This window comes from Orcinus orca, chromosome 14 (genome assembly GCF_937001465.1).
Source record: "Orcinus orca chromosome 14, mOrcOrc1.1, whole genome shotgun sequence".
In the NCBI taxonomy this organism is placed as follows: Eukaryota; Metazoa; Chordata; class Mammalia; order Artiodactyla; family Delphinidae; genus Orcinus; species Orcinus orca.
The window spans coordinates 88679780-88704435 of NC_064572.1; the positions used below are offsets into that span (position 1 = coordinate 88679780).

A 24656-nucleotide genomic window follows, 5' to 3' on the forward strand; every position below is an offset into this window, starting at 1 on the left:
CTTCTGCATCTGAGTGAAGGAGCGCCGGCCATCCCCCACCAGGGAGGGGGTCTTCCTGCCACATGGGAGAAGATGCAGCTTCCCTGATGGTGGGAGGACACCTGGTAAAGAACCTCTCCTTCATTTGGACCAACTTTGCACCAGAAACCTCATGGTGGATGCCTCTCTTAGCGCAGAGAGAGACCACCGTGGCTGGGCTGGCGAGGGCCTGCGGCCTGTGGGTTCCATATTTCAACACAGACTTGGACCCAAGTCCAGGGGTCTCAGCTGCAGAGCTGGCCGCTGTGCCAGTCAGTCTCCCCAAGGCTGCCCGCTGCTGGGAAGCTGGCTGGCGGTCACCCGCAGACGGACCCTGGAGTGCCTGAATCAAAGTCCAGGGTATGGAAGAGTCTTTCTTTCTCGGCGCCTGGGAAAGCCACTTCCAAGGGATACTTTGCAGAAGGAAGACACCTTCAATAAAATGTCTCTAATGCATTTATCTAAATAGACAGGGTTAAATTAATCCTCTGCTACTCAACGAATCCTGCCTCTTTATAGACCAAAGTTTAAAGAAAGCCCTACTGTGGTTTATACTAGTGAAACAGTATAAAAAGAAATCTTCCACTTACATATTTCAAAACCACAAAACCGAAGGCCCCAAGCCATAATCCCCATGGAATGCCCCAAACCATGCCCTTTTTAAACTACTAGAAATCCACACACCTAGTGCCATCATTCTATAAGCACATGAGTTTCTGAGCTGAAGCCCTGAACAAATGCAATTAAAAAATCTTATTCATCACCCAACCTATGAAAAAAGGGACCTTTCTCGGCCTCATTTTTAAGCAACTGGGAATCTGATGGGCTTAGCTGTCAAGCCCTCTTGAGCGTGAGTAACTCATGAGATCTGCCGGCACACTTCATAAAGTCCAGAAGTCATAAATGGGGCTTCCCTGGTGGCGCAGTGGTTGGGAGTCCGCCTGCCGATGCAGGGGACACAGGTTCGTGCCCCGGTCCGGAAAGATCCCACACGCCGCGAAGCGGCTGTGCCCGTGAGCCATGGCTGCTGAGCCTGCGCGTCCGGAGCCTGTGCTGCGCAACGGGAGAGGCCACAACGGTGAGGGGCCCACATACCGCAAAAAACAAACAAAAACAAAAACAACAAAAGTCGTAAATGCTGGCTTTGCTTTACGACATCAGTGTGCATTCAGGTTGGCCTTTTCTCTTCGTGAACAGCATACGGGCTTCTTCTGAAACCCTTGTGAGATAGGGGTCTAGGCTCACCCCAGTGTCTCTCCAGAGAAGACCCAGAGCACTGCAGCTGGTGCCTCCCATTCCCAGGTGTTTTGCTGAGGATCACGCATGAGTACCTATGGAATGGGTGGGCGAATGGAAGCAGCCACCTCAACGAGACAAGAACACACTGAAAATCTCCTTAGTGAAACTGCTCAGCTGAGGCCACTGGGACACAGTCAGAGACGCACATCCTTGGGAAGGAGAGGGAGGCGTCTCCGGCGGCCCTAATCTCCCACGTGGCTTAGTCTGATGCTGTGCCGGGAAGATGGGCCTGGTTGGTTCCAAAACAAAGGGGTGGAAAACTTAGACGTTGATGAGAGGGATGCTGCATGTATTTCTCAAATGCTCACAAGGCCATCACGTCTCACGGAGGACGGGCCATGCCTCCCAGTTAATTCCACTGGGACAGACTGGCTGGGTCCATTCAGATACTCGGAATTATGAATATTTCTGCGCTGTCCTTGCAATCAGAAGAGGTGTGGCAGCAAAACTCGGGAGTGTCCCTCCCAGTGGGTTTGCAGAAGAGAATCGTATTCTCAGTGGCTCTGAGGGCAGAGGAATCTGCTTCATCACATTCACATGAGTGATGCCATAAGCCCTGTCGTGCAGATGCTTTGGGGCCACACGAGTGGGGGAGAAGGAAACAGAAACGGCAGCTGCTCCAGGAGATAAACCCCCTTATCCAGGCTCACGGGCCCACTCCGGGATCAGTGCTGGGCCGGCCCGGGGCACGTGCAGCAAGACCAGAGCTCGGACACGAAGGGAGTCCTGGGAAATCATTGAGCGCCTCCTGGGAGCCAGGCCCTGGGAACCCAACGGCGCATTGGAGAGTCCCGCGTCTCCAGGAGCTGCGAGCCAGCACGGTGACCTGGCGACGTGGGAGGGACACAGAGCAGCCGTGTGGCATCGTGTGTCAGCTGGGCAGCCAGGGGGCGAGGGAGGGAGGGCCTCCCAGGGAAGGGACCCCGTGCCAAGAGTGGAAGGTGGGTGAGGGGGGCTGTGAGACAGCTGAGGGCGGCCACCAGGGACGGTGACCGGTGGTGACACTGGGTACAAGCTTCCAGGACCAGGAGGACACTGACAGCCACGGAATAAGCAACCCCGTCGAGTGGCAGTGACAACATCTAAATGGAGTCAAAGCCCTGTTGGCAGAATCCTCCCGGGGTGGCTGGAGAAGGGAACGCGGGCACTGGACCCATTTCTCCGCTGTAGGAACAGAGGGGCTGGATGGCCAGAGCTCGGAGCCCCGGCCTGTGTTCCTGGCCTCCTCTCCTTAGCCAGGTAGTGACACTGGCTTTGTCTGCACGTCTCTGTTGTTGAAGTGGGAAGGCTGAGAATGGGGCGAGGGCCGAGCAATGGGCAAAGGGAGAGGTCGGCCGGAGCCCTTTCCCAACTGCCACGCGGAGTCTTCGGTGTGTCGGGTAGGGAGCTCACACCACACACACAAACACAAGCATGTGCACTCACAGGCGCACACACACACATACACACAGAGACACACCTCTCACAAGAGTCAGTTGTTTCAAGGCTATTTCATCCTGCGGGATTTGTTTAATCAAATCATCTCTATGTCTTGGTAAAAAATAAAGGAAAGTTGCATGGGGAGGGAGACTTTTTTTAAAAATAAAATTTTAGCCAAGTAAATATAGTTTTTAAAATTATGTCTTTTTACGAAAACACGTCCTCCATCTACACTAGGGACCACTCCAGTGTGCGTGTGTGTTCGCGGCCTTCCCATTTTGCACTTCTGGGTTACTCGGCATATATGTGAATATAGGCTTAATCCATTGCATTGCAGTTTTAAGCTCACAAGCCTACTTTTCCTTCCAGGTCCTTGTGCCAAGGGCTGTATTTTATTTTTGAGTGAGTCTCTAGACAGATAGAGCAATGCATGCATTAAATTTCATGGTGCAGAGGAAAAGAGGTCTCCCACGGAAGGTGCCTGAGATAATCTCCTTACTCCTAATTCTTAAGCGCTGGCACTGTTTAGTTTCCCTGTAGCCCCAGGGCCTCACCCTGCCCAGGTGCCAGCACTGCTCAGACCCGCTGCTCTGGGGGAGAGGAGGTCTCCCCAGGCCGCCCCCGCCTCAGTTCCCAGCTGCACCTGCTCTGGGAAAGGCCGCGCAGGAAGCAGCCTTGGGTGGGTGCTGACTGCAGAGGGAATTTGCTTTTGAATTCCCAAGGCCATTTACAGTGTTCATTATAATTATCATTACACACCGGTTCCTATTACTGCCTTCTGCGTTCGGTCTCATTTTATGAAGAAATCCAACTGGGCTAAACTATTGTATCGGGCTCATTTTATGCCCAAAAGCCAAAACAGGAACTACAGTCATTGGAAGGAGATTCAATTATAAACTGCTTTTTCCTCCTCAATTCAAAATGAGATTCAGACGTCAACTACCATTGAGACAGCCCAGGTGTACGCAAACCGCTGGTTGATACAGAGGTGTATGAGTCCCTCCCCTAGCGAAGGGGAGGGCTCGTCCCTCTGGGGGTGTGGACCCCGGAAGTCAGCAGGGCCCCAGCAGGAAGGCCAGCAACACAGACCAGTCATTTCTCCACATGGCCCCGGGGACCGTCCCTTCCAGGTGACCCACACCTGTTCACCTCTCAGCCACCTCCTTGGACAGGTGGCGACAGCTGCCCCTTCAAAGCCTCCCTCCCCTTTCAGGACAAGAGGCGGGATCCATTTTCCTCTGCTTTGGCCTCACATCACGCGGCCCCTGAATGTCAGGCAGCGTGACTGCGGGCTCGGTGAGGAAGGGGAGGGGTCTTGGGCTGGGGGACAGTAGCTCAGCCACTCCCACCGAGGGGCGCTATCGTGTGACATCCTTACCCCTCTCTCCAGGAGCATGTCTCGGAAGTGGGTCACCCGCTCCTCCAGGGGCAGAAGGATCTGGGGCGGCGGCGTCTTGGCACCCGTGTCTTTTCTCTCCGCCTCCTCGGGCCCGGGACTCACGTGGCCTTCCGTCCTTCGGGGCACAAGACACAGAGAGTCAAGCGTGACCTTGGAGACGCAACTGCTTCTCACTGCAAGCTTTCAAAACCCTCTTGCCCCCTGTAAGGGGCAAAGATTCTTTGGACACGTTGCAAAGCCTGGAACAGTCAGCCCAGCAAAGCAGAGATCTTGCTCTTGGGATGCAAACAGCTCTGCTGCCTTCGGGGCGGAAAGTTGAGACTAAAGTCCTAACAGGATGGACGCTCTCGGGAGGGAGGCAGCGCTGGGAGCCCGAGGGCCGAGGGCACCCCGCTGGGCCACCAGGAAGGAGGCTGTGAGTCCCTCACCGTTTCACCGCCAGAGACCGGTCGTCACCCGAGGGAACGGAGCGAGCCTGTCACTTGGACCAAGCGGTGGAGCTTCAACCTGGTTCCACTTTTGTTTTTAGATACTGTTTCATTTCGGATAAATGCATGGAAGACACTTATGGGGAGACTATTCTATCCACACTCAGGGGACAGAAAACATTGTCCCGACGTCTAACCTGCGAGAGACACTTCAGTGACAGCGGGGAGACGGGATGCCACCTGGGCGATCTGCACAGGGACGGGGACAGCTGGGCAACGTGTGCCCAGAGCCGGTCCGTCCCCTTCCACAGGGGTGGCCGCAGCCAAGGCCCGGACACAAGGGGCAGGGAGGAGGGGTCCCGCCGCGGGCCCAGGGCAGGGGCCAGGCAGGGCGGCGGGGAGGAAGGAGAGAGCCTGCTTTTACGAAGCACCGGCTCGGCAACTTGCATACTTCTATTTAACTGGCCATTTGAGAGATCTCTTTATGGTTCTACGCCTTCTTCTGAAAGCATCTGGAAACCTCCTTCTAAAGCACCTTGACGTTTGCTGCTGGAAGAAGTCTTCTGGCCAAATGCAGACGTGTTACCCCCACTCCTGTCCGTCTCGCTCCCCAACCTGGGACCGGGGTCTGCCCAGCCCCACCCCCGGTCTCCTCCCAGGCAGCCTGTTCTCAGCCAGGATGCACAGACTGGACCTCCACCGCCTAGACAGCAGCCCTGCTTAGACACTCAGACCCCTCTGCGGGGCCTCCTCCTGGCCTAGCCCTGCCACCCCAGGACCTGGGCCCTCGGGCAGAGACTTCAACAGGCTGGTGCAAACCTGATCCTGAGGCCACCTTTCTGATATGCGCTCAGGCCAAGCGAGGCTGTCAAACCTGAAGAGCAGCCCGCTGGGAAGCACCGGGACCTCGTGTCTCCTGCATCCGCGACAACGTCCTAAGTGCTTGGAGGTCCCGAACAGCAGGGCACACACACATCAGAAGCCTGGCGCTTCCCCCCCTCTCTGCAACACCAGCCTCAACCCGGGAATTGCAGGGTTGAAGGTGCTCACGCCACGCACATCCAGGTTTTCTAATGTAGGTCAAGATCAGGGCTCAGGCCCGGGGGGTTTGTTCCCGGGGGACTTGGGCAGAGTGTCTGGAGACATCTGGGGTTGTCACCACTGGGAAGGCGCTCCGGCACATAGGGACAGAGGTCAGTGGTGCACAGGATCTGGGCACATCTGCACTCCCACATTTCGGGAGAAGGAGACGGCCCGTTCAGCTCATACAGTCACTTAACGACTCAACCAGGGCAGCCCCACCTCCTGACGCCCACCAAATCTGCAGCTTTCTCACCTCTGTCCAGGGTGCTGTGAAAATATGCAGGTCACCAATCTGGGGACATGATGAGAACGTGGTATCCCATGTGCTACGTCTCACAAGGGTTTTCACGCATCAGGGTTATAACGTGGGTTAATCAAACCTCATACAAAATGTGCAAAGAAAAAAACCTGCTTGCTCAGCCCATTAGGGAATCTTATTTATAGACCGACTATTGCAGGAGAACTTACATTCTTAGCTTCTTATGCAATTATGCGGAATTTTGAAAAAAGAAAATTACCAGTGGATTTGCCATTGAATCACACTCCAAAGGGTATAATTAGGATTTCTTTGTAATAAATTTTCATTAGTTAAAAATAGAAGTGTGGAAACAAGTCTCGCATTGTTGTAACTTGAAATAAGATTAATAGGAACGTTTGAGTGTGGCAATGATCACGGATTACAGCTTATGCCACAAAATATTGTGTTCGGAACCACTGGGCACCTTCCAGACTGCAAAGCTATCAGTTCAATTAGAATTAATCAAAAGCAAATGAAAACTTGCTAAATATATTTTCAATATTCTTATGGCTGAAATATTTTGGTACAAAAAGTAAATTCTGGGAGGAGCTTCAAGATGGCAGAAGAATAAGACGCGGAGATCAGCTTCCTCCCAACAGATACACCAGAAATACATCTACACGTGGAACAACTCCTACAGAACACCTACTGAACACTGGCAGAAGACCTCAGACCTCCCAAAAGGCAAGAAACTCCCCACGTACCTGGGTAGGGCAAAAGAAAACAGAATAAACAGAGACAAAAGAATAGGGACGGGACCTGCACCAGTGGGAGGGAGCTGTGAAGGAGGAAAGGTTTCCACACACTAGGAAGCCCCTTCGCGGGCAGAGACTGCGGGAGGCGGAGGAGGGGAGCTTCGGAGCCGCGGAGGAGAGCACAGCAACAGGGATGCGGAGGGCAAAGCGGGGAGATTCCCGCACAGAGGATCAGGGCCGACCGGCACTCACCAGCCCGAGAGGCTTCTCTGCTCCCCCGCTGGGGTTGGCGGGGGGCTGGGAGCTGAGGCTCGGGCTTCGGTTGGAGCGCAGGGAGAGGACTGGGCTTGGCGGCGTGAACACAGCCTGCAGGGGTTAGTGTGCCACGGCTAGCCGGGAGGGAGTGCGGGGAAAAGTTTTCTTGCCTCTTTGTTTCCTGGTGCACGAGGAGAGGGGATTAAGAGCACTGCTTAAAGGAGCTCCAGAGACGGGCACGAGCCGCGGCTAACAGTGCAGACCCCAGAGACGGGCATGAGACGCTAAGGCTGCTGCTGCCGCCGAGAAGCCTGTGTGCGAGCACAGGTCACTCTCCACACCCCACTTCCGGGGAGCCTGTGCAGCCCGCCACTGCCAGGTTCCCGGGATCCAGGGACAACTTCCCAGGGAGAACGCACGGCGCGCCTCAGGCTGGTGCAACGTCACGCCGGCCTCTGCCGCCGCAGGCTCGCCCCTCCCTCCCCCTGGCCTGAGTGAGCCAGAGCCCCCGAAGCAGCGGCTCCTTTAACCCTGTCCTGTCCGAGCGAAGAACAGACGCCCTCCAGCGACCTACACGCAGAGGCAGGGCCAAATCCAAAGCTGAACCCCGGGAGCTGTGCGAGCAAAGAAGAGAAAGGGAAATCTCTCCCAGCAGCCTCAGAAGCAGCGGATTAAAGCTCCACAATCAACTTGACGTGCCCTGCACCTGTGGAATACCTGAATAGACAACGAATCATCCCAAATTGAGGAGGTGGACTTTGAGAGCAAGATTTATGATTTTTTCCCCTTTTCCTCTTTTTGTGAGTGTGTATTTGTATGTTTCTGTGCGTGATTTTGTCTGTATAGCTTTGCTTTTACCATTTGTCCTAGGGTTCTGTCTGTCCATTTTTTTTTCTTTTTTTTAGTATAGTTTTTAGCGCTTGTTTACATTGGTGGATTTGTTTTTTGGTATAGTCGCTCTCTTCTTTCTTTCTTTTTGTATTACTTTTCAATTTTTTTAAAATAATTACGTTTTATTTTTTATTTTAATAACTTTATTTCATTTTATTTTATCTTTTCCTTTCTTTTTTTCTCCCTTTTATTCTGAGCTGTGTGGATGACAGGCTCTTGGTGCTCCAGCCAGACATCAGGGCTGTGCTTCTGAGGTGGGAGAGCCAGGTTCAGGACATTGGTCCACCAGAGACCTCCCAGCTCCACGTAATAACAAATGGCGAAAATCTCCCAGAGATCTCCATCTCAACGCCAAGACCCAGCTCCACTCAACGACCAGCAAGCTACAGTGCTGGACAACCTATGCCAAACAAAAAGCAAGACAGGAACACACCCCCACCCATGAGCAGAGAGGCTGCCTAAAATCATAATAAGGTCACAGACACCCCTAAACACACCACCAGACATGGACCTGCCCACCAGAAAGACAAGATCCAGCCTCATCCACCAGAACACAGGCAGTAGTCCCCTCCACCAGGAAGCCTACACAACCCACTGAACCAACCTTAGCCACTGGGGGCAGACACCAAAAACAGTGGGAACTACGAACCTGCAGCCTGCAAAAAGGAGACCCCAAACACAATAAGTCAAGCAAAATGAGAAGACAGAGAAACACACAGCAGATGAAGGAGCAAGGTAAAAACCCACCTGACCTAACAAATGAAGAGGAAATAGGCAGTCTACCTGAAAAAGAATTCAGAATAATGATAGTAAAGATGATCCAAAATCTTGGAAATAGAATGGAGAAAATACAAGAAACGTTTAACAAGGACCTAGAAGAACTAAAAAGCAAACAAACAACGATGAACAATACAATAAATGAAATTAAAAATTCTCTAGAAGGGACCAATAGCAGAAAAACTGAGGCAGAAGAATGGATAAGTGACCTGGAAGATAAAATAGTGGAAATATAACTACTGCAGAGCAGAATAAAGAAAAAAGAATGAAAAGAATCGAGGACAGTCTCAGAGACCTCTGGGACAACATTAAATGTACCAACATTCAAATTATAGGGGTTCCAGAAGAAGAAGAGAAAAAGAAAGGGACTGAGAAAATATTTGAAGAGATTATAGTTGAAAACTTCCCTAATATGGGAAAGGAAATAGTTAATCAAGTCCAGGAAGCACAGAGAGTCCCATACAGGATAAATCCAAGGAGAAACATGCCAAGACACATATTAATCAAACTATCAAAAATTAAATACAAAGAAAAAATATTAAAAGCAGTAAGGGAAAAACAGCAAATAACATACAAGGGAATCCCCATAAGGTTAATAGCTTATCTTTCAGCAGAAACTCTGCAAGCCAGAAGGGAGTGGCAGGACATATTTAAAGTGATGAAAAGGAAAAACCTACAACCAAGATTACTCTACACAGCAAGGATCTCATTCAGATTTGATGGAGAAATTAAAACCTTTACAGACAAGCAAAAGCTAAGAGAATTCAGCACCACCAAACCAACTTTACAACAAATGCTAAAGGAACTTCTCTAGGCAGGAAACACAAGAGAAGGAAAAGACCTACAATAACAAACCCAAAACAATTAAGAAAATGGTAATAGGAACATACATATCAATAATTACCTTAAATGTGAATGGACTAAATGCTCCCACCAAAAGACACAGATTGGCTGAATGGATACAAAAACAAGACCTGTATATACGCTGTCTACAAGAGACCCACTTCAGACCTAGGGACACCCACAGACTGAAAGTGAGGGGATGGAAAAAGGTATTCCATGCAAATGGAAATCAAAAGAAAGCTGGAGTAGCAATTCTCATATCAGAGAAAACAAAGACTATTACAAGAGACCAAGAAGGACACTACATAATGATCAAGGGATCAATCCAAGAAGAAGATGTAACAATTGTAAATATTTATGCACCCAACATAGGAGCACCTCAATACATAAGGCAAATACTAACAGCCATAAAGGGGAAATCGACAGTAACACAATCATAGTGGGGGATTTTAACACCCAACTTTCACCAATGGACAGATCATCCAAAATGAAAATAAATAAGGAAACACAGCTTTAAATGACGCATTAAACAAGATGGACTTAATTGATATTTAGAGGACATACCATCCAAAAAAACCAGAATACACTTTATTCTCAAGTGCTCATGGAACATTCTCCAGGATAGATCATATCCTGGGTCACAAATCAAGGCTTGGTAAATTTAAGAAAATTGAAATCATATCAAGTATCTTTTCTGACCACAACGCTATGAGACTACATATCAATTACAAGAAAAAATCTGTAAAAACTATAAACACATGGAGGCTGAACAATATACTACTTAATAACCAAGAGATCACTGAAGAAATCAAAGAGGAAATCAACAAATACCTAGAAACAAATAACAATGAAAACACGACTACCCAAAACCTATGGGATGTAGCAAAAGCAGTTCTAGGAGGGAAGTTTATAGCAATACAATCCTACCTTAAGAAACAAGAAACATCTCAAGTAAACAACCTAACCTTACACCTAAAGCAATTAGAGAAAGAAGAACAAAAAAAAAACCCCTAAGTTAGCAGAAGGAAAGAAATCATAAAGATCAGAAATAAATGAAAAAGAAATGAAGGAAACAATAGCAAAGATCAATAAAACTAAAAGCTGGTTCTTTGAGAAGATAAACAAAATTGATAAACCATTAGCCAGACTCATCAAGAAAAAAGGGAGAAGACACACAGCAATAGAATTAGAAATGAAAAGGGAGAAGTAACAACCGACACTGCAGAAATACAAAGGATCACGAGAGATTACTACAGCAACTATATGCCAATAAAATGGACAACCTGGAAGAAATGGACAAATTCTTAGAAACGCACAACCTTCCCAGACTGAACCAGGAAGAAATAGAAAATATGAACAGATCAATCACAAGCACTGAAATTGAAACTGTGATTAAAAATCTTCCAACAAACAAAAGCCCAGGACCAGATGGCTTCACAGGCGAATTCTATCAAACATTTAGAGAAGAGCTAACACCTATTCTTCTCAAACTCTTCCAAAATATAGCAGAGGGAGGAACACTCCCAAACTCATTCTACGAGGCCACCATCACCCTGATACCAAAACCACACAAAGATGTCACAAAGAAAGAAAACTACAGGCCAATATCACTGATGAACATAGATGCAAAAATCCTCAACAAAATAGTAGCAAACAGAATCCAACAGCACATTAAAAGGATCATACACCATGATCAAGTGGGGTTTATCCCAGGAATACAAGGATTCTTCAATATACACAAATCAATCAATGTGATACACCATATTAACAAACTGAAGTAGAAAAACCATATGATCATCTCAATAGATGCAGAGAAATCTTTCAACAAAATTCAATGCCCATTTATGATTAAAACCCTCCAGAAAGTAGGCATAGAGGGAACTTACCTCAACATAATAAAGGCCATATATGACAAACCCACAGCCAACATCATCCTCAATGGTGAAAAACTGAAACCATTTCCACTAAGGTCAGGAACAAGACAAGGTTGCCCACTCTCATCACTATTATTCAACACAGTTTTGGAAGTTTTAGCCACAGCAATCGGAGAAGAAAAAGAAATAAAAGGAATCCAAATTGGAAAGAAGAAGTAAAGCTGTCACTGTTTGCAGATGACATGATACTATACACAGAGAATCCTAAAGAAGCTACCAGAAAACTTCTAGAGCTAATCAAAGAATTTGGTAAAGTAGCAGGATACAAAATTAATGCACAGAAGTCTCTAGCATTCCTATACACTAATGATGAAAAATCTGAAAGTGAAAATAAGAAAACACTCCCATTTACCGCTGCAACAAAAAGAATAAAATACCTAGGAATAAACTTACCTAAGGAGACAAAAGACCTGTATGCAGAAGATTATAAGACACTGATGAAAGAAATTAAAGATGATACAAATAGATGGAGAGATATACCATGTTCTTGGATGGGAAGAATCAACATTGTGAAAATGACTATACTACACAAAGCAATCTACAGATTAATTGCAATCCCTATCAAACCACCACTGGCATTTTTCACAGAACTAGAACAAACAATTTCACACTTTGTATGGAAACACAAAAGACCCCAAATAGCCAAAGCAATCTTGAGAAAGAAAAACAGAACTGGATGAATTAGGCTCCCTGACCTCAGACTATACTACAAAGCTACAGTAATCAAGACAGTATGACACTGGCACAAAAACAGAAATATAGATCAATGGAACAGGATAGAAAGCCCAGAGATAAACCCACGCACATATGGTCACCTTATCTTTGATAAAGGAGGCAAGAATATACAATGGAGAAAAGACAGCCTCTTCAAGAAGTAGTGCTGGGAAAACTGGACAGCTACATGTAAAAAAATGAAATTAGAATATTCCCTAACACCATACACAAAAATAATCTCAAAATGGATTAAAGACCTAAATGTAAGGTCAGACACTATCAAACTCTTAGAGGAAAACGTAGGCAGAACACTCTATGACATAAATCAGCAAGATCCTTTTTGACCCACCTCCTAGAGAAATGGAAATAAAAACAAAAATAAACAAATGGGACCTAATGAAACGTAAAAGCTTTCACACAGCAAAGGAAACCATAAACAAGAAGAAAAGACAACCCTCAGAATGGGAGAAAATATTTGCAAATGAAGCAACTGACAAAGGATTAATCTCCAAAATTTACAAGCAGCTCATGCAGCTCAATATCAAAAAAACAAAGATCCCAGTCCAAAAATGGGCAGAAGACCTAAACAGACCTTTCTCCAAAGAAGATATACAGATTGCCAACAAACACATGAAAGAATGGTCAACATCACTAATCATTAGAGAAATGCAAATCAAAACTACAATGAGCGATCACCTCACACCAGCCAGAATGGCCATCATCTAAAAATCTACAAACAATAAATGCTGGAGAGGGTGTGGAGAAAAGGGAATCCTCTTGCTCTGTTGGTGGGAATGTAAATTGATACAGCTACTATGGAGAACAGTATGGAGGTTCCTTAAAAAACTGAAAATAGAACTACCATACGACCCAGCAATCCCACTACTAGGCATATACCTTGAGAAAACCATAATTCAAAAAGAGTCATGTACCACAATGTTCATTGCAGCTCTATTTACAATAGCCATGGAAACAACCTAAGTGTCCATCAGCAGATGAATGGATAATGAAGATGTGGCACATATATATATACAATGGAATATTACTCAGCCATAAAAAGAAATGAAATTGAGTTTTTTGTAGTGAGGTGGATGGACCTAGAGTCTGTCATACAGAGTGAAGTAAGTCAGAAAGAGAAAAACAAATACCGTATGCTAACACATATATATGGAATCTAAAAAAAAAAAAAAAAAAAAAAGGTCATGAAGAACCTAAGGGCAAGATGGGAATAAAAACTCAGACCTACTAGAGAATGGACTTGAGGACACAGGGAGGGGGAAGGGTAAGCTGGGACGAAGTGAGAGAGAGGCATGGACATATATACACTACCAAACGTAAAATAGCTAGCTAGCGGGAAGCAGCCGCATAGCACAGGGAGATCAGCTCGGTGCTTGTGACCACCTAGAGGGCTGGGATAGGGAGGGTGGGAGGGAGGGAGGTGCAACAGGGAGGAGATATGGGGATATATGTGTATGTATAACTGATTCACTTTGTATACAGCAGAAACTACCACACCATTGTAAAGCAATTATAGTCCAATAAAGATGTTTAAAAAGAAAGAGTAAATTCTAACACTTAAAATAAAAGCTAGCTCAAGCCAAAATTGTATGGAGGGCGAGAGGCAGCATCCCCTGGGGCACAGTTGGGTACCCAAGCCTTGCTGGCTGTGGGGGGCTGGGAACAGCTGCAGTGCTGGGGTCTCTTCACTCTGAGGGGCCTCATGTCCCGTGCACCTTGTCCCCCTCTTGGAGACATCATGGTGGCCACACCCTCCTGGAGCTCTGCCCCCAAACACACCCTGCACTGCCCCTCCCCCAGTCCTCTAACTGCCACTGAGCTTACCCGGCTGCACCCCTAACGACGGGTGTGCACGTGCACACGCGTGTCTGTCCCATGTGGGTGATCTGTGGGGCCAGGGTTTTCGGATTCTGCCCGTGTGCACAGTGCAGCACGTTATTCTGTCCAACGCACTAGACCACATGCAGTGCAACTGGATTCTAGACACAGCGAGTGCTTTTACGAACAACAAACTTTCATTAGTTTATCTGGGGCTGAGGGGACTCGGGCCTCTGGACCTGGCACATCTGCTACCTGTCCACAGGCCACCTCTCCGATGCACAGACACACCTCCTCCCGCCTCCTGAATCTTTCCATGGAGCCATCCTGGGGTTGGAATGGTCACCCTGGCAAAGAAATTATAGCCACTGACGAGCTGCCTGTTACAGTTCAAAGGAAAGTGGTTTTTTTTTATTGTCCAGTCTATGAGGGGAGGTGGTGAGAGAGAGAGAAGGAGGGAAGGAATGAAGGGAGGGAGGGAGGGAGGGGAGGGCGAGAGAGGGAAGGGAGAGATTGATACAGAAGACTGCACTGTTTTTTCAGCAGGTGCACACTGGGGAGGTATATTTCTCAGCAAGTCTGAGGCCCCCCAGTTGACTAAAGTATCAATACAGTTGTGGTCCCTTATCCACAAGGGGTATGTTCCTAGACCCCCGGCAGACGCCTGAAACATTGGCTAGTATTGAATCCTAAAGATATAGATATATGTTATGTTTTTTTCCTATCTAGACATACCTATGACAAACTTTAATTTATAAATTAGGCACAGTAAGAGATTAACAACAATAATAAAATAGAACAATGATGACCATATACTGTAATAAAAGTTATGTGAATGTGGTCTCTCTTTCTCAAAATGTCTTATACAAATTCAATGCCTTTTCCATCTTAACTTGAGCTCATCGCGCACTGTGGCCAGAAGTATTGCAGTGTGAGGTGTAATAGCAAAACTAGCATGAATTCCCTTTTTCCTTCTTCACAATTTCATGGATGGAAGATTCATTCTGACCAGAGATCTTAGCAACTTTATCATACAATTTTTTTTCTTTCCTTATTAAGTCAAGAACTTTCACCTTTTCACTTACAGGAAGCACTTTCTGGCTTCTCTTTGGTAGATCTGAATTGCTATCCGAATTGCCAGCATCACTACTCTTATGCTTTGGGGCAGTTATTAAGAAAAATCAGGGTCACTTGAAAAGCACTGTGACACTGTGACTGTGGGTCGGACAATCGAGATGGCTACCAAGTGACGACCAGATGGGACAGGCTGGACAGAAGGATGATTCATGTCCCGGGCATGATGGAGCTGACGGTATGAGATTTCACGTTACTCAGAACGGCATGTGATTTAAAACACATGAGTTGTTTATTTCAGGAATCTTCCACTTAATATTTTTGGACCTCATTTGACCACAGATTAGCTGAAACTGCAGAAAGCAAACGCTCAGGTAGGGGGGGGACAACTGTATACACGTGTGTCATCATCCCACCACCCAGATGGGCAGGAGCTCAGAGTACAGAGCGGAATGCATACAGAGACAACTGGGGCAAACTGCACACTTTCGTGTCCTCATGTGGGGCATCAACAGTGCCCACCTTGTAGGGTTGTTGTGAGAATTCAATGAAGTAATCCAGGCCACTCCCTCAGGGCAGCCCCTCACTCAGCGGGTGCCTCCCTCCCTCCCTCCCTCCCTCTTTCCCTCTCTTCTTCCCTTTCTTCCTTCCTTCCCTCTCTCCTTCTTCCTTCTGTCCTTCCCTCCTAATACTATACTTTGAGAGACTTTGAAGAAATAGAAGGTTTTTGATTTGACCATTGCCTGAACGCAGAACTTGAGATGGGAAGAGAAATAAATGCCGACTCAGGCTGAGATGGGCGACTGCAGCCCTGGTGATTCCATCTTCTGTAAAGACAGTGCTGACATCTGAGCATCACCTGGTTCTGGAGAAAAAACCAAATGTGGCTGGTGGGGTTGAAGACGCTTCCCAGGTGGGGACGTCTTGCTGCAAAACCTGGGGCAAATGATGGGAGCGCTCTGGACCTTTTTTTTTTTTTTTTTTTTTTGGTAAAACAGATAGTTTGGACAGGAAGCTCTTTACACGTCTCCAGGCACTGCAGTTCTGTGACGCAAATGCGACCCTGTTCTTTAGTCCTGTTGAAATATTTAAACATCTTGATTCTGCCATCAATTTATTAGCTCTGTCTCCCAATTTTGCAGTTCCTATAAATGTGATAAGCGAGCCTCCTGTCTCTTGGTCCAATCCATGCTTTCCTGCTGGTGATGAGCGGGGGCAGGGCGGCCACTGCGCCCAGAGGTCTGGGGGGCCCTGGTCTGCCTCCTGCACAGTCTGTGTCTGCTCCTGCCATGGCCACCGTCTGGGGTCCCCGCTGGTGGCCGGCCCATGGTGGCCTCCGAGGCTGTGCAGCCCCGGGTAAGGAGGGCCACTGAGTGACTTGGGTTTTGTGCCAACCCACACTTCCTCCCTCCCTGCCCCTAGGCTGCTCCCTCCCTGCTAGGGCGGCTGGGACGCCTTCCTGCTTAGCCCACCAGCTGTCCATAAACAGTGACCACTGGGGGCCACAAGCCGCCAGCCCCCAGGGCGGGTGAGCAGAGCGGTGTCCTTGCAAGGATGGTCCTATGAGACAACGAAGAATGTACCTGGTCTTTATCCCCGTTCCTGGCACAGAGCTTCAAAAAGGTGTGAAAACTGCTGAGTGAAAGGAGCCCTTTTGGCCACACCTGAGTTGATGCCAGCAAGGCAATGCAGAGTGGGCCTGAGATGCTTTCAAAGGAGGGGTGGCCCACCCTGTGACTAGACGGTTCAGCCTCACGCCCCCCACCTGAGGAAGGGCAGGGGGCTGGCGACCGAGTTCATTCACACAGCCAGTGATTGAAGCGCTCGTGCCTGCATCACGACACCGGATGTAAACTCTGCAGAATGGGGCTGGGGATCTTCCAGGCGGGATCGCATATCCGTGTAAAGGGAGGGGCTGGCAGGCGCACACTGCGACTCCACGGGGACGGCAGCTCCTGTGCTCGGGCCCCTCCTGGACCTCACCCCCTGCTTCTATTCCGTTTGGCTGTTCCTGAGCTGTACCCTTTATAACAAAACCGTCACCCTAAGCATAGCGCCCTCCTGAGTTCTGTGAGTCATTCTAGAGAATCATCAAACCTGCAGAGCGGTCATGGGAACCCCTGAATTTATAGCCAAGTGAGCCAGAGGTGGGCACGGCCAGGGGACTCCACTTTCCACTGACATCTAAAGTGTGGGGGGTCTTGTTGGGACTGAGCCCTTGACCTGGGGGTCTGCACTCACTCCAGGGGTTCGGGCCAGAGCAGTGCTGTCAGGAGAGCGGCCAGCTCAGTTTGTATCAACCCTGTGCAGCGGTGTGGCCCTCCTCAGCCAGGGCAGCCGGCACGGCTCCCGGGAGCCACCGTTCCCTCATCGGTGACCCCAGTGACCCCGGCTTGGCTGTAGGGCTCAGCTAATCTCCCTGCCCTGGTAGAGCTCCCGAGGGGCACACTTGTAGGATGGACGCAGGCCCCCCACGGCCCCAGGCTCACCTATGTGAGAGAGGGGCAGAGAGTAATAACTGATCAACCTACTAAGTGTGCAGCTAGGTGGGGTATTCAGAGATGTTACCCAACTAGGAAGTTTAACACAAAGAAACCCAGATGCGGGTGGGATAGGGGCCATCGTGGGGGCAGGCGGGACCCTGGGGGTCAGGGCTGCCTCCAGAAAAGGGTGCCTGGGAGCACATCCCAGAGAGTGAAGGAGGCCCATGCACATGTGGAGAAGGGGACCAGGGCTCTGCTGTGCAAAGGCCCTACAGAGCATCCAGAATGTTCCAGAGACAGCCAGAAGGAGGCCACGTGGCTGGAGCACCTGAGTGCTCACAGGGGCAGTGCTCACAGGTCCCTGGGGTCTCCTGGGCCACGGTGGTTGGGGGGGGGCACGGCCTGTTACCCGAGTGAAGTGGGGAGACCCGGAAGGTTAGGCGTGGTGTGTCCTACGGTCCCCGCTGCCCCAACCCCTGACTGGGCCCTCTGCCCCTTTGACTGCTCAGCCAGCGACGCCCCCAGGTGTGAGGTCCAGGGTTGGCTCGGGCAGCTGACGTGGGGTCCCTACCGTGGCCTGCGTCTGGAGCACGTGGTTATTCATCCTCAAGACTCCGGGGGGCTGAGGTTCGCCAGCCCACATCTTCCCAAACGTTTCCTGGACATGAAACGATTCCTGAATGCCTGTTTCCTCGGTGTGCTTTTCCAGCTCCTTCATTATTCTAGGCGGCGCACAAGATGCTGCTGCTGCCTGCGGGGAAGGACGGAGTTGACAGGTGCAGCGCGTGCACAGAGACCCCGCGTCCCCTGCAGAGGCTCTCGGGGCTGTTAGTACCGTGCATTCCCCTTGCTGCTTTACAGACGCTCTGACCTGCTGACATCACAAGCTTCACGCAGGTTTGCACGTGAGGCTGTGCCCTTTGGTCCATGCTTGTCACCCAGTTTGTGCATTTGACCTTGGACGTGTCCCCAAGGCTGTATTTTAGGGGCTCTGTTACCAGACTCTGAGTGATGAAAAGTCCAGCTGAGAGGTATTCGTGTCATATTCCCTCAGGCATATTCCCGTAGGCAGAAGAGCCAGGAAGACAGCCCGAGACTCTGACGAAATCTTAACTGACTCTGAAAATGAGCTGAAGTTTTCAAAGCAAATGGTGGATGCCAAAAAGTAGCAGCATATATCAGACAAATTCAGGGAAAGAAAGGCTATTGGACCAAAGAGAGGTCTGAAAAGACACCTCAGAGATCCAAGAAATTAGAAATAAAAAAGGAAAAAAAACACTTCAGAAATGAAGAATAAACCAGAAGTTGCACAAACTTGAGTAGAATAAATGCCACACAGGTAATGCCTTAAGACTAACAGAAGTTGAGGAGAGGAAAATCAAAAAACAACAAGAAAATACATAAGAAGGATGCAAAACAAAGTGACACAGCAGAAGGGCAGAGAAGAACCAAACAGCATACTTGGAGCTGCCGACGTGGAAACTCAAAGCAAAGAAATAGAACGAATACTAAAATGTAATTCAAAAAAATACCTTTATATAGAAAAGATGCACACCTGCACTTTGAAAAGGTGCACATCATACCTGGGACAATTACCCAAGAATCACCAAGATAGAGACACACTGTGTCATTTAAAGGCTAAAATTAAAAACTAAGATGGATTGAAACACATCAACTGTGTGTCAATCTAGGGATTCATAATAAATTTGTCATCACTGGAGGATGCTCTTGCTAGAGAGCTGACACGGTATTTTGAAAATCAGTATGAAAGGGAAGGAACCGAGCATCTACCCTGCTTCTTCTGTTTGAACCATACCTCAGTGGAACCAAGTGGTTTATGAGGGTATGTTTTTCTTTATAAAAGTAGTTAAGGTAATAAATGCAAATGAAATAATATAATTAAAATATCAGCACGAAAAAGTCCTTCTAGAAATAGAGGATCTGGACAAGTCACCTGCTCACATCACAAAAGACAGACTACCAGACATCACATGCCTCTCGACAGAAGGAACTTAACACTACCATGAAGAATCCTTCCCCAGACAGTAATCAAACTTGAACTGATACAGCCTCCTGGTCTGACTACAGAGTTACAGAACTTACTAGGGCCGGGAGAACCAGTCAAAGCACACCACGGAGATCCAGTGCTACCAGTGGGTCAAGGTCCAGACTATGGGAAACTCCACAGTTGAGAAGAAATTCTGGTTTCTTTAAACACAAATGAAAAAAAAGCTGGGGCAGAAGGAAGGAAACTTACAGATTAAAATAGATTTAGGAGAGAGCCACAGAGGGCTATGTACAAACTTAATTTAGACCTTGATTCGAAAAATAAAATTGTAAAATAAAATAAAACAGTCAAGGAAATCTGAACAATGTCTGGGAGGCTCTTTGATAATAGAAAGGAATTATTATTTGTTGTTTATTTTTTAGGTGTGACTATGGTTGCATTAAAAAAATCCTTATTGTTTAGTTATGTGCTCTGATATATTTACAAATGAAATTTATATGACAGCTGGGGTTTGTTTCAAAATCATCTGAGTTGAGGGGGCAGGAGAACTAAAGATGAACATCGGCCTCGAGATAGTTGCTGAAGCTGGGAAATGTGTACCTGGGGGTTAAATATCCTGTTCCATTTTTTATATTGAAACTTCTCATATTAAAAAGTTAAAAGGGACTTCTCTGGTGGTCTGCTGCAGAGGGCCCGGGTTTGATCCCTGGTCGGGGAACTAAGAACCCACGAGCCATGCAGTGTGGCCAAAAAAAAAAAAAGTTAAAAATGGGCAAATCAACTCTGATCTCTTCGTTGGGCACATTGAGCCATTTCCACTGTGTTGGGCCTTTTCCAGCACCATGTCTGACAGTGGAATAAACTCATAGCCGCTCTCTGTCTCCCCTCCCATCATATGAAGATCTCTTTGCCTTACTAGAAGTCATCTCAGCTGGGCCTTTTGAATTTGCCTGAGCTGCCTCTTCCCTCGGCGCTCATTTCTCCGTGGCCTCTCCCTGCGCTGACAGCAAATCTCTCAACGTCCTCCATCCTCTTCAGGACCAGCCTCCGTCCCCATCACTGGGGCAGCAAACATCCAGCTGAGCACGCTTTCCGGCAGAAGGCGTCGCAAGATTGAACAGAGCTAAACCATTAATTACCACAAATAGAGGCCAAATACGTGGAGATACGACGGAAGACTCTCAGCTGACTGCACAGTCATACCTCCAAGGGGCTGTACAGAATGGGCCAAGATTCTTGATAACCAGTCTTGGGAAGAGGATGGTGGGTCGACGTGAGATGTACTCCCCGCCTGGCGATGTCTCTCTGTGTCCCTGCGATGAGGTGCAACAAACCTCCGGCAGACCATAATCACAAAATAAATAGGGATTAACTCGATCACACAGAAGGATTGCTGAAGACAGACCTGCCATCTGCAAGGAGGCACATCTCCTCCAGTGCCCACTTCCTGGAGTCCTCTGCTCCCTTGAGAAATCTGTCAAAAACCTACTTAATATTTAAGACTCAACTGACACGTCACCTCCCTGATTGCCTGATGTCCCCATGGCCTTGTCGAAGTCCCCGAACTGCTTTATCACGGATACAGCACTGGCTGGGATGCAATAGCTCCGGTGTTGACGGGAATCTCAGAGACCTGACCCCTGGGCCGTCCCTGCCCACGGCAGGAACTCAAATCAGACAGCAGCTACGGCTCCAAACATGCAGAGACCCAGGCTTGTCCACCCGGAGACCCTAAGGAGAAGCCAGGGGTTCATGTTTTATAATCCTTCTGTGGAGACAAAATAAATGCCAGGTAATATTTATGCTTCAGTCTGAAAGGACAAATTAAAATACAATGACAAATGACTGTGCACACAGTCTTCTCATGGACAGGTATCAATGAGGCGTCCATCCCAGGTAGGATGTGCTAATGACACAGGGCACAGACTCCGTACGGTTTACAAAACCGCAGGTTTCTATAGAAACTAAAATCATGAACTATGTACAGAGACTCACTTACAAGGCAAGTGGATGTTAATAATTCATTTTCCATGCATGTCCAAGGCCACAAAGAGACGCACACTGCCCCATCTTATGAAGAAATCCAGACTCCGGCACCGGCACTGGACTGTAGATCATTCTCTTGTTATCTTGGGACACATCAAAGATGTAATTTCTTTTTTTTTTCCGGTACGCGGGCCTCTCACTGTTGTGGCCTCTCCCGTTGCGGAGCACAGGCTTCAGACGCGCAGGCTCAGTGGCCATGGCTCACGGGCCCAGCCGCTCCGCGGCATGTGGGATCTTCCCGGACCGGGGCACGAACCCGCATCCCCCGCAACGGCAGGCGGACTCTCAGCCGCTGCGCCACCAGGGAAGCCCCCAAAGAGGTAATTTTATAGCAATCTTAATTGGGATGCACACACTTCCTAGCATCACCTTATAGCATTTCAGAGGAGCCGTGCTCTTACTTTCTCAATAGCTAATTTGTCTGGGATTCTGGAAATCATGTACACGGAAATGAAAGAGCTGGTCTCACAGGTCATGTGAGGACAGGTGCAGCATGCTGGCCCCTCCTTGCTGCCCACACTCACTGACCATCCTTTGCCTTTGCACCTTGGGTGGCAGCAGCGGCAGCTGTCTATGAACAGAGGGTTTCCTTTCCTCTGTCACAGCTGACTCTCTCTAGGTGTGTGGGCTTGATCTGGGGACGGGCTCAGGGGTGGCGGCTACAAAACCTCCAGACACTAGATTGTTTGGTCTTGTCCTGTCTTTTGGATGGCGGTATCCGTTTTTTGTCCTAGACAGATGCCCCCTGCCCCAGGGGGCCCCCAGGTGGGATGCAGAATTGCAGGTGGATGGATCATAGCCTCACAGCTCTGTGAGGGCACCTCGGTGTCAGAGATGGGCGTGGGGGCTGGGGACTACCTCCTCAGGCTGCCCCCAAATCCTTAAAGATGCAGCCTGGTCCAGGGGACACGCTTTCAGTGTGACTTGGTCACCTTGGTTTGTCAAGAGGGGAGTAATGGAGGGCGTATTTGGGGAAAGCAGAAAAGGGCCACAAGGTCACTTCTTGCTAATTCCGCGCTCTTGTGTCTCCAGCCGTGGCTGTATATGACTTCATGGAAGCACCTACTGTAGAAGGTCAGCTTTACCCCTTACATCCAAGGCCATCAGCGGGGCTTCCCCAAAGTTTACGCGCTACCACAATAAACAATGTTCCAAGCCAGGAGATTTCTTTAGTCACTTACCGTAAAAGGCTTCTGTACCAGATGGCCTAGAAACATAAACACATTTCCAAAGCCGTGGGGCCGATGATATTGAAAAACTCAAAAAAGTAACTGCACCCTGTCACACTACAGAAAACCACTAGTTTAGCAGGAATCCCCTGGCTCGGCAACCGGCAGAAACTGGCACCCCGTGAAGGGGCTGGAAGCCATACGTACCCCTGACAGTTTCTTTACTAACGGGTTTTGTAAAGAGTGATCATTTCACTCTGGCTTTTAAACCAAATGACATACTTTTGCTGAATCCTTCAAATAATTCAACTCAATGATTTGAAATAAATTCTAAATTCTTTAAGTAGACAGCACATTTGAAAAGCAGGTCTGAACCAAAAACAACCTACACGTCAGAAACCAGCCGAACCCCTGGGCACTGCACAGAACGGGGAGACGCAAACCATCCATTTTCCGGTCCCAGGGGAGACACACTATCGTGCGTCACAAACACATTCCATTAAACAGTAAATAACACGCTATCTGGAACAGCGCTTACCAGGCAGTTGAAGATACTTGGGGAATTTGAAAGCTTGTCATTGTGACATATTTCCCTTCCCAGGGAACTTTAGGAAAAGTTATCATTTGGACCTGAATCATACGCACAGCTGATTTAATCCCATCTGTGTAAGAATGTTCAAAATGTACATGAACTGGGCCAGGGTGTGGAAAAGACGCAGGGAGCACAGAGCTGCGTCCAGAATGTGCCCTGTAGTTCAGAGGCCAGGATATGGCCGCTGAAGAGTCATAATTTGCAGAAGCATTTAAGTGCTTTCTGATGTGAAAAATTACACTATGGATACGAAAGGGAAGGTCAAAATGGACTGATTTTTGCGGGTCCTCTGGAGCCTGGCCTCTTACTAGTTAGGCAGCGTCTACTAAATACAAGTGCCCAGAAGCAGCTGGAAGCTTGAGGAGTCCTTGGGCTTACTGACAACAACCTTCCCCAAAAGGACAAAATGCCAAGACGATGCTGGTGTCCATGCATGGGAGGAAGCTTTGGAAAAATCCACACGAGGGTGAGGCTTCCCCTAGAGTGGGCGCAGTTTGCAAAGCGGCTCAGAAGTGAATGACCAGGACTCACGGAATATTCCAGACCCTGAGTGCAGATCCCCCAACTTCCGCTGAAACCTTTTCCCCCTGGATCTCAGTGGCAGAACAGAGTGACCCAGGGACCGAGGCCTGAACCATGGCGGGAGCCAGGTGCCTGGGCACCTGAGGGCCGAGGGGGCTTGGAATCATATGATGGCCAAAAGCTTCATGCAAACACCCGTGTTGGTTTCAGAGTCAGTGCTGAGTCACGGAAGAAGCCTTTCAGGTGATGAAAACCGAGACTAATCCTTTGACATTATTTCAATGCCAAGTGTTCAGAGTTTGGGGCCAGTCTCATGGGAAAACGAATAAAACTGGGTGATACAGGCAGACATCCCCACTCCTTTGGAGCTAGCTGAGACCTCCCTCCTGCACGAGTTCAGAACGCATCCAGTAATGGCCAGAGTGCTGCTTCTCTCGTGCCTCAGGAAGCTCATCTTGTTTTTAAAATTATATACATTTATCCAAAGATCACAGAGACTGGCTTAGCTGACAACCAGGGTGTGAACATAACAATAAAGAGATGACGCTTGATTTCCTTTCCTGGAGCCCTTGGTCCCCAATGAAGACACTTGGTGTCCATCCCCTGCGGCCCACGCAAGTGTCCTTTGACCCCAAAAGTGACTGTCTAAGCAGAGGATATGGGGGAGCAGAAAAACAGAGGCCTGGGCGATTGGGTGGGAGGTACCTTGCTCCAGCACCGCAGGGAGCCCCCGGTCCCGCCAAACTGCTGCCCCTGGTCTCCTTCACCCGCGGAAGGAGACCCCACCCTCCACCCAGACTGCCTTCCTGTCTTGGGAAGGACACTGCTTACCCTTCCCTGCATTGTTTCCAGAAAGTTCTGTGGTGTCTGCTT

The 24656-nt window shown here is 48.5% G+C and overlaps 1 protein-coding gene across 1 annotated transcript in view; it reads right to left on the reverse strand.

Moving 5' to 3' along the window:
• TCERG1L (transcription elongation regulator 1 like) overlaps window positions 1-24656 on the reverse strand; it is a 196933-nt gene that overhangs the window by 17504 nt on the left and 154773 nt on the right. The window contains exon 12 of the mRNA XM_049696896.1: window positions 4115-4250. Coding sequence (XP_049552853.1) covers window positions 4115-4250 — 136 coding nt within the window. The remainder of the gene's footprint in view (window positions 1-4114; window positions 4251-24656) is intronic.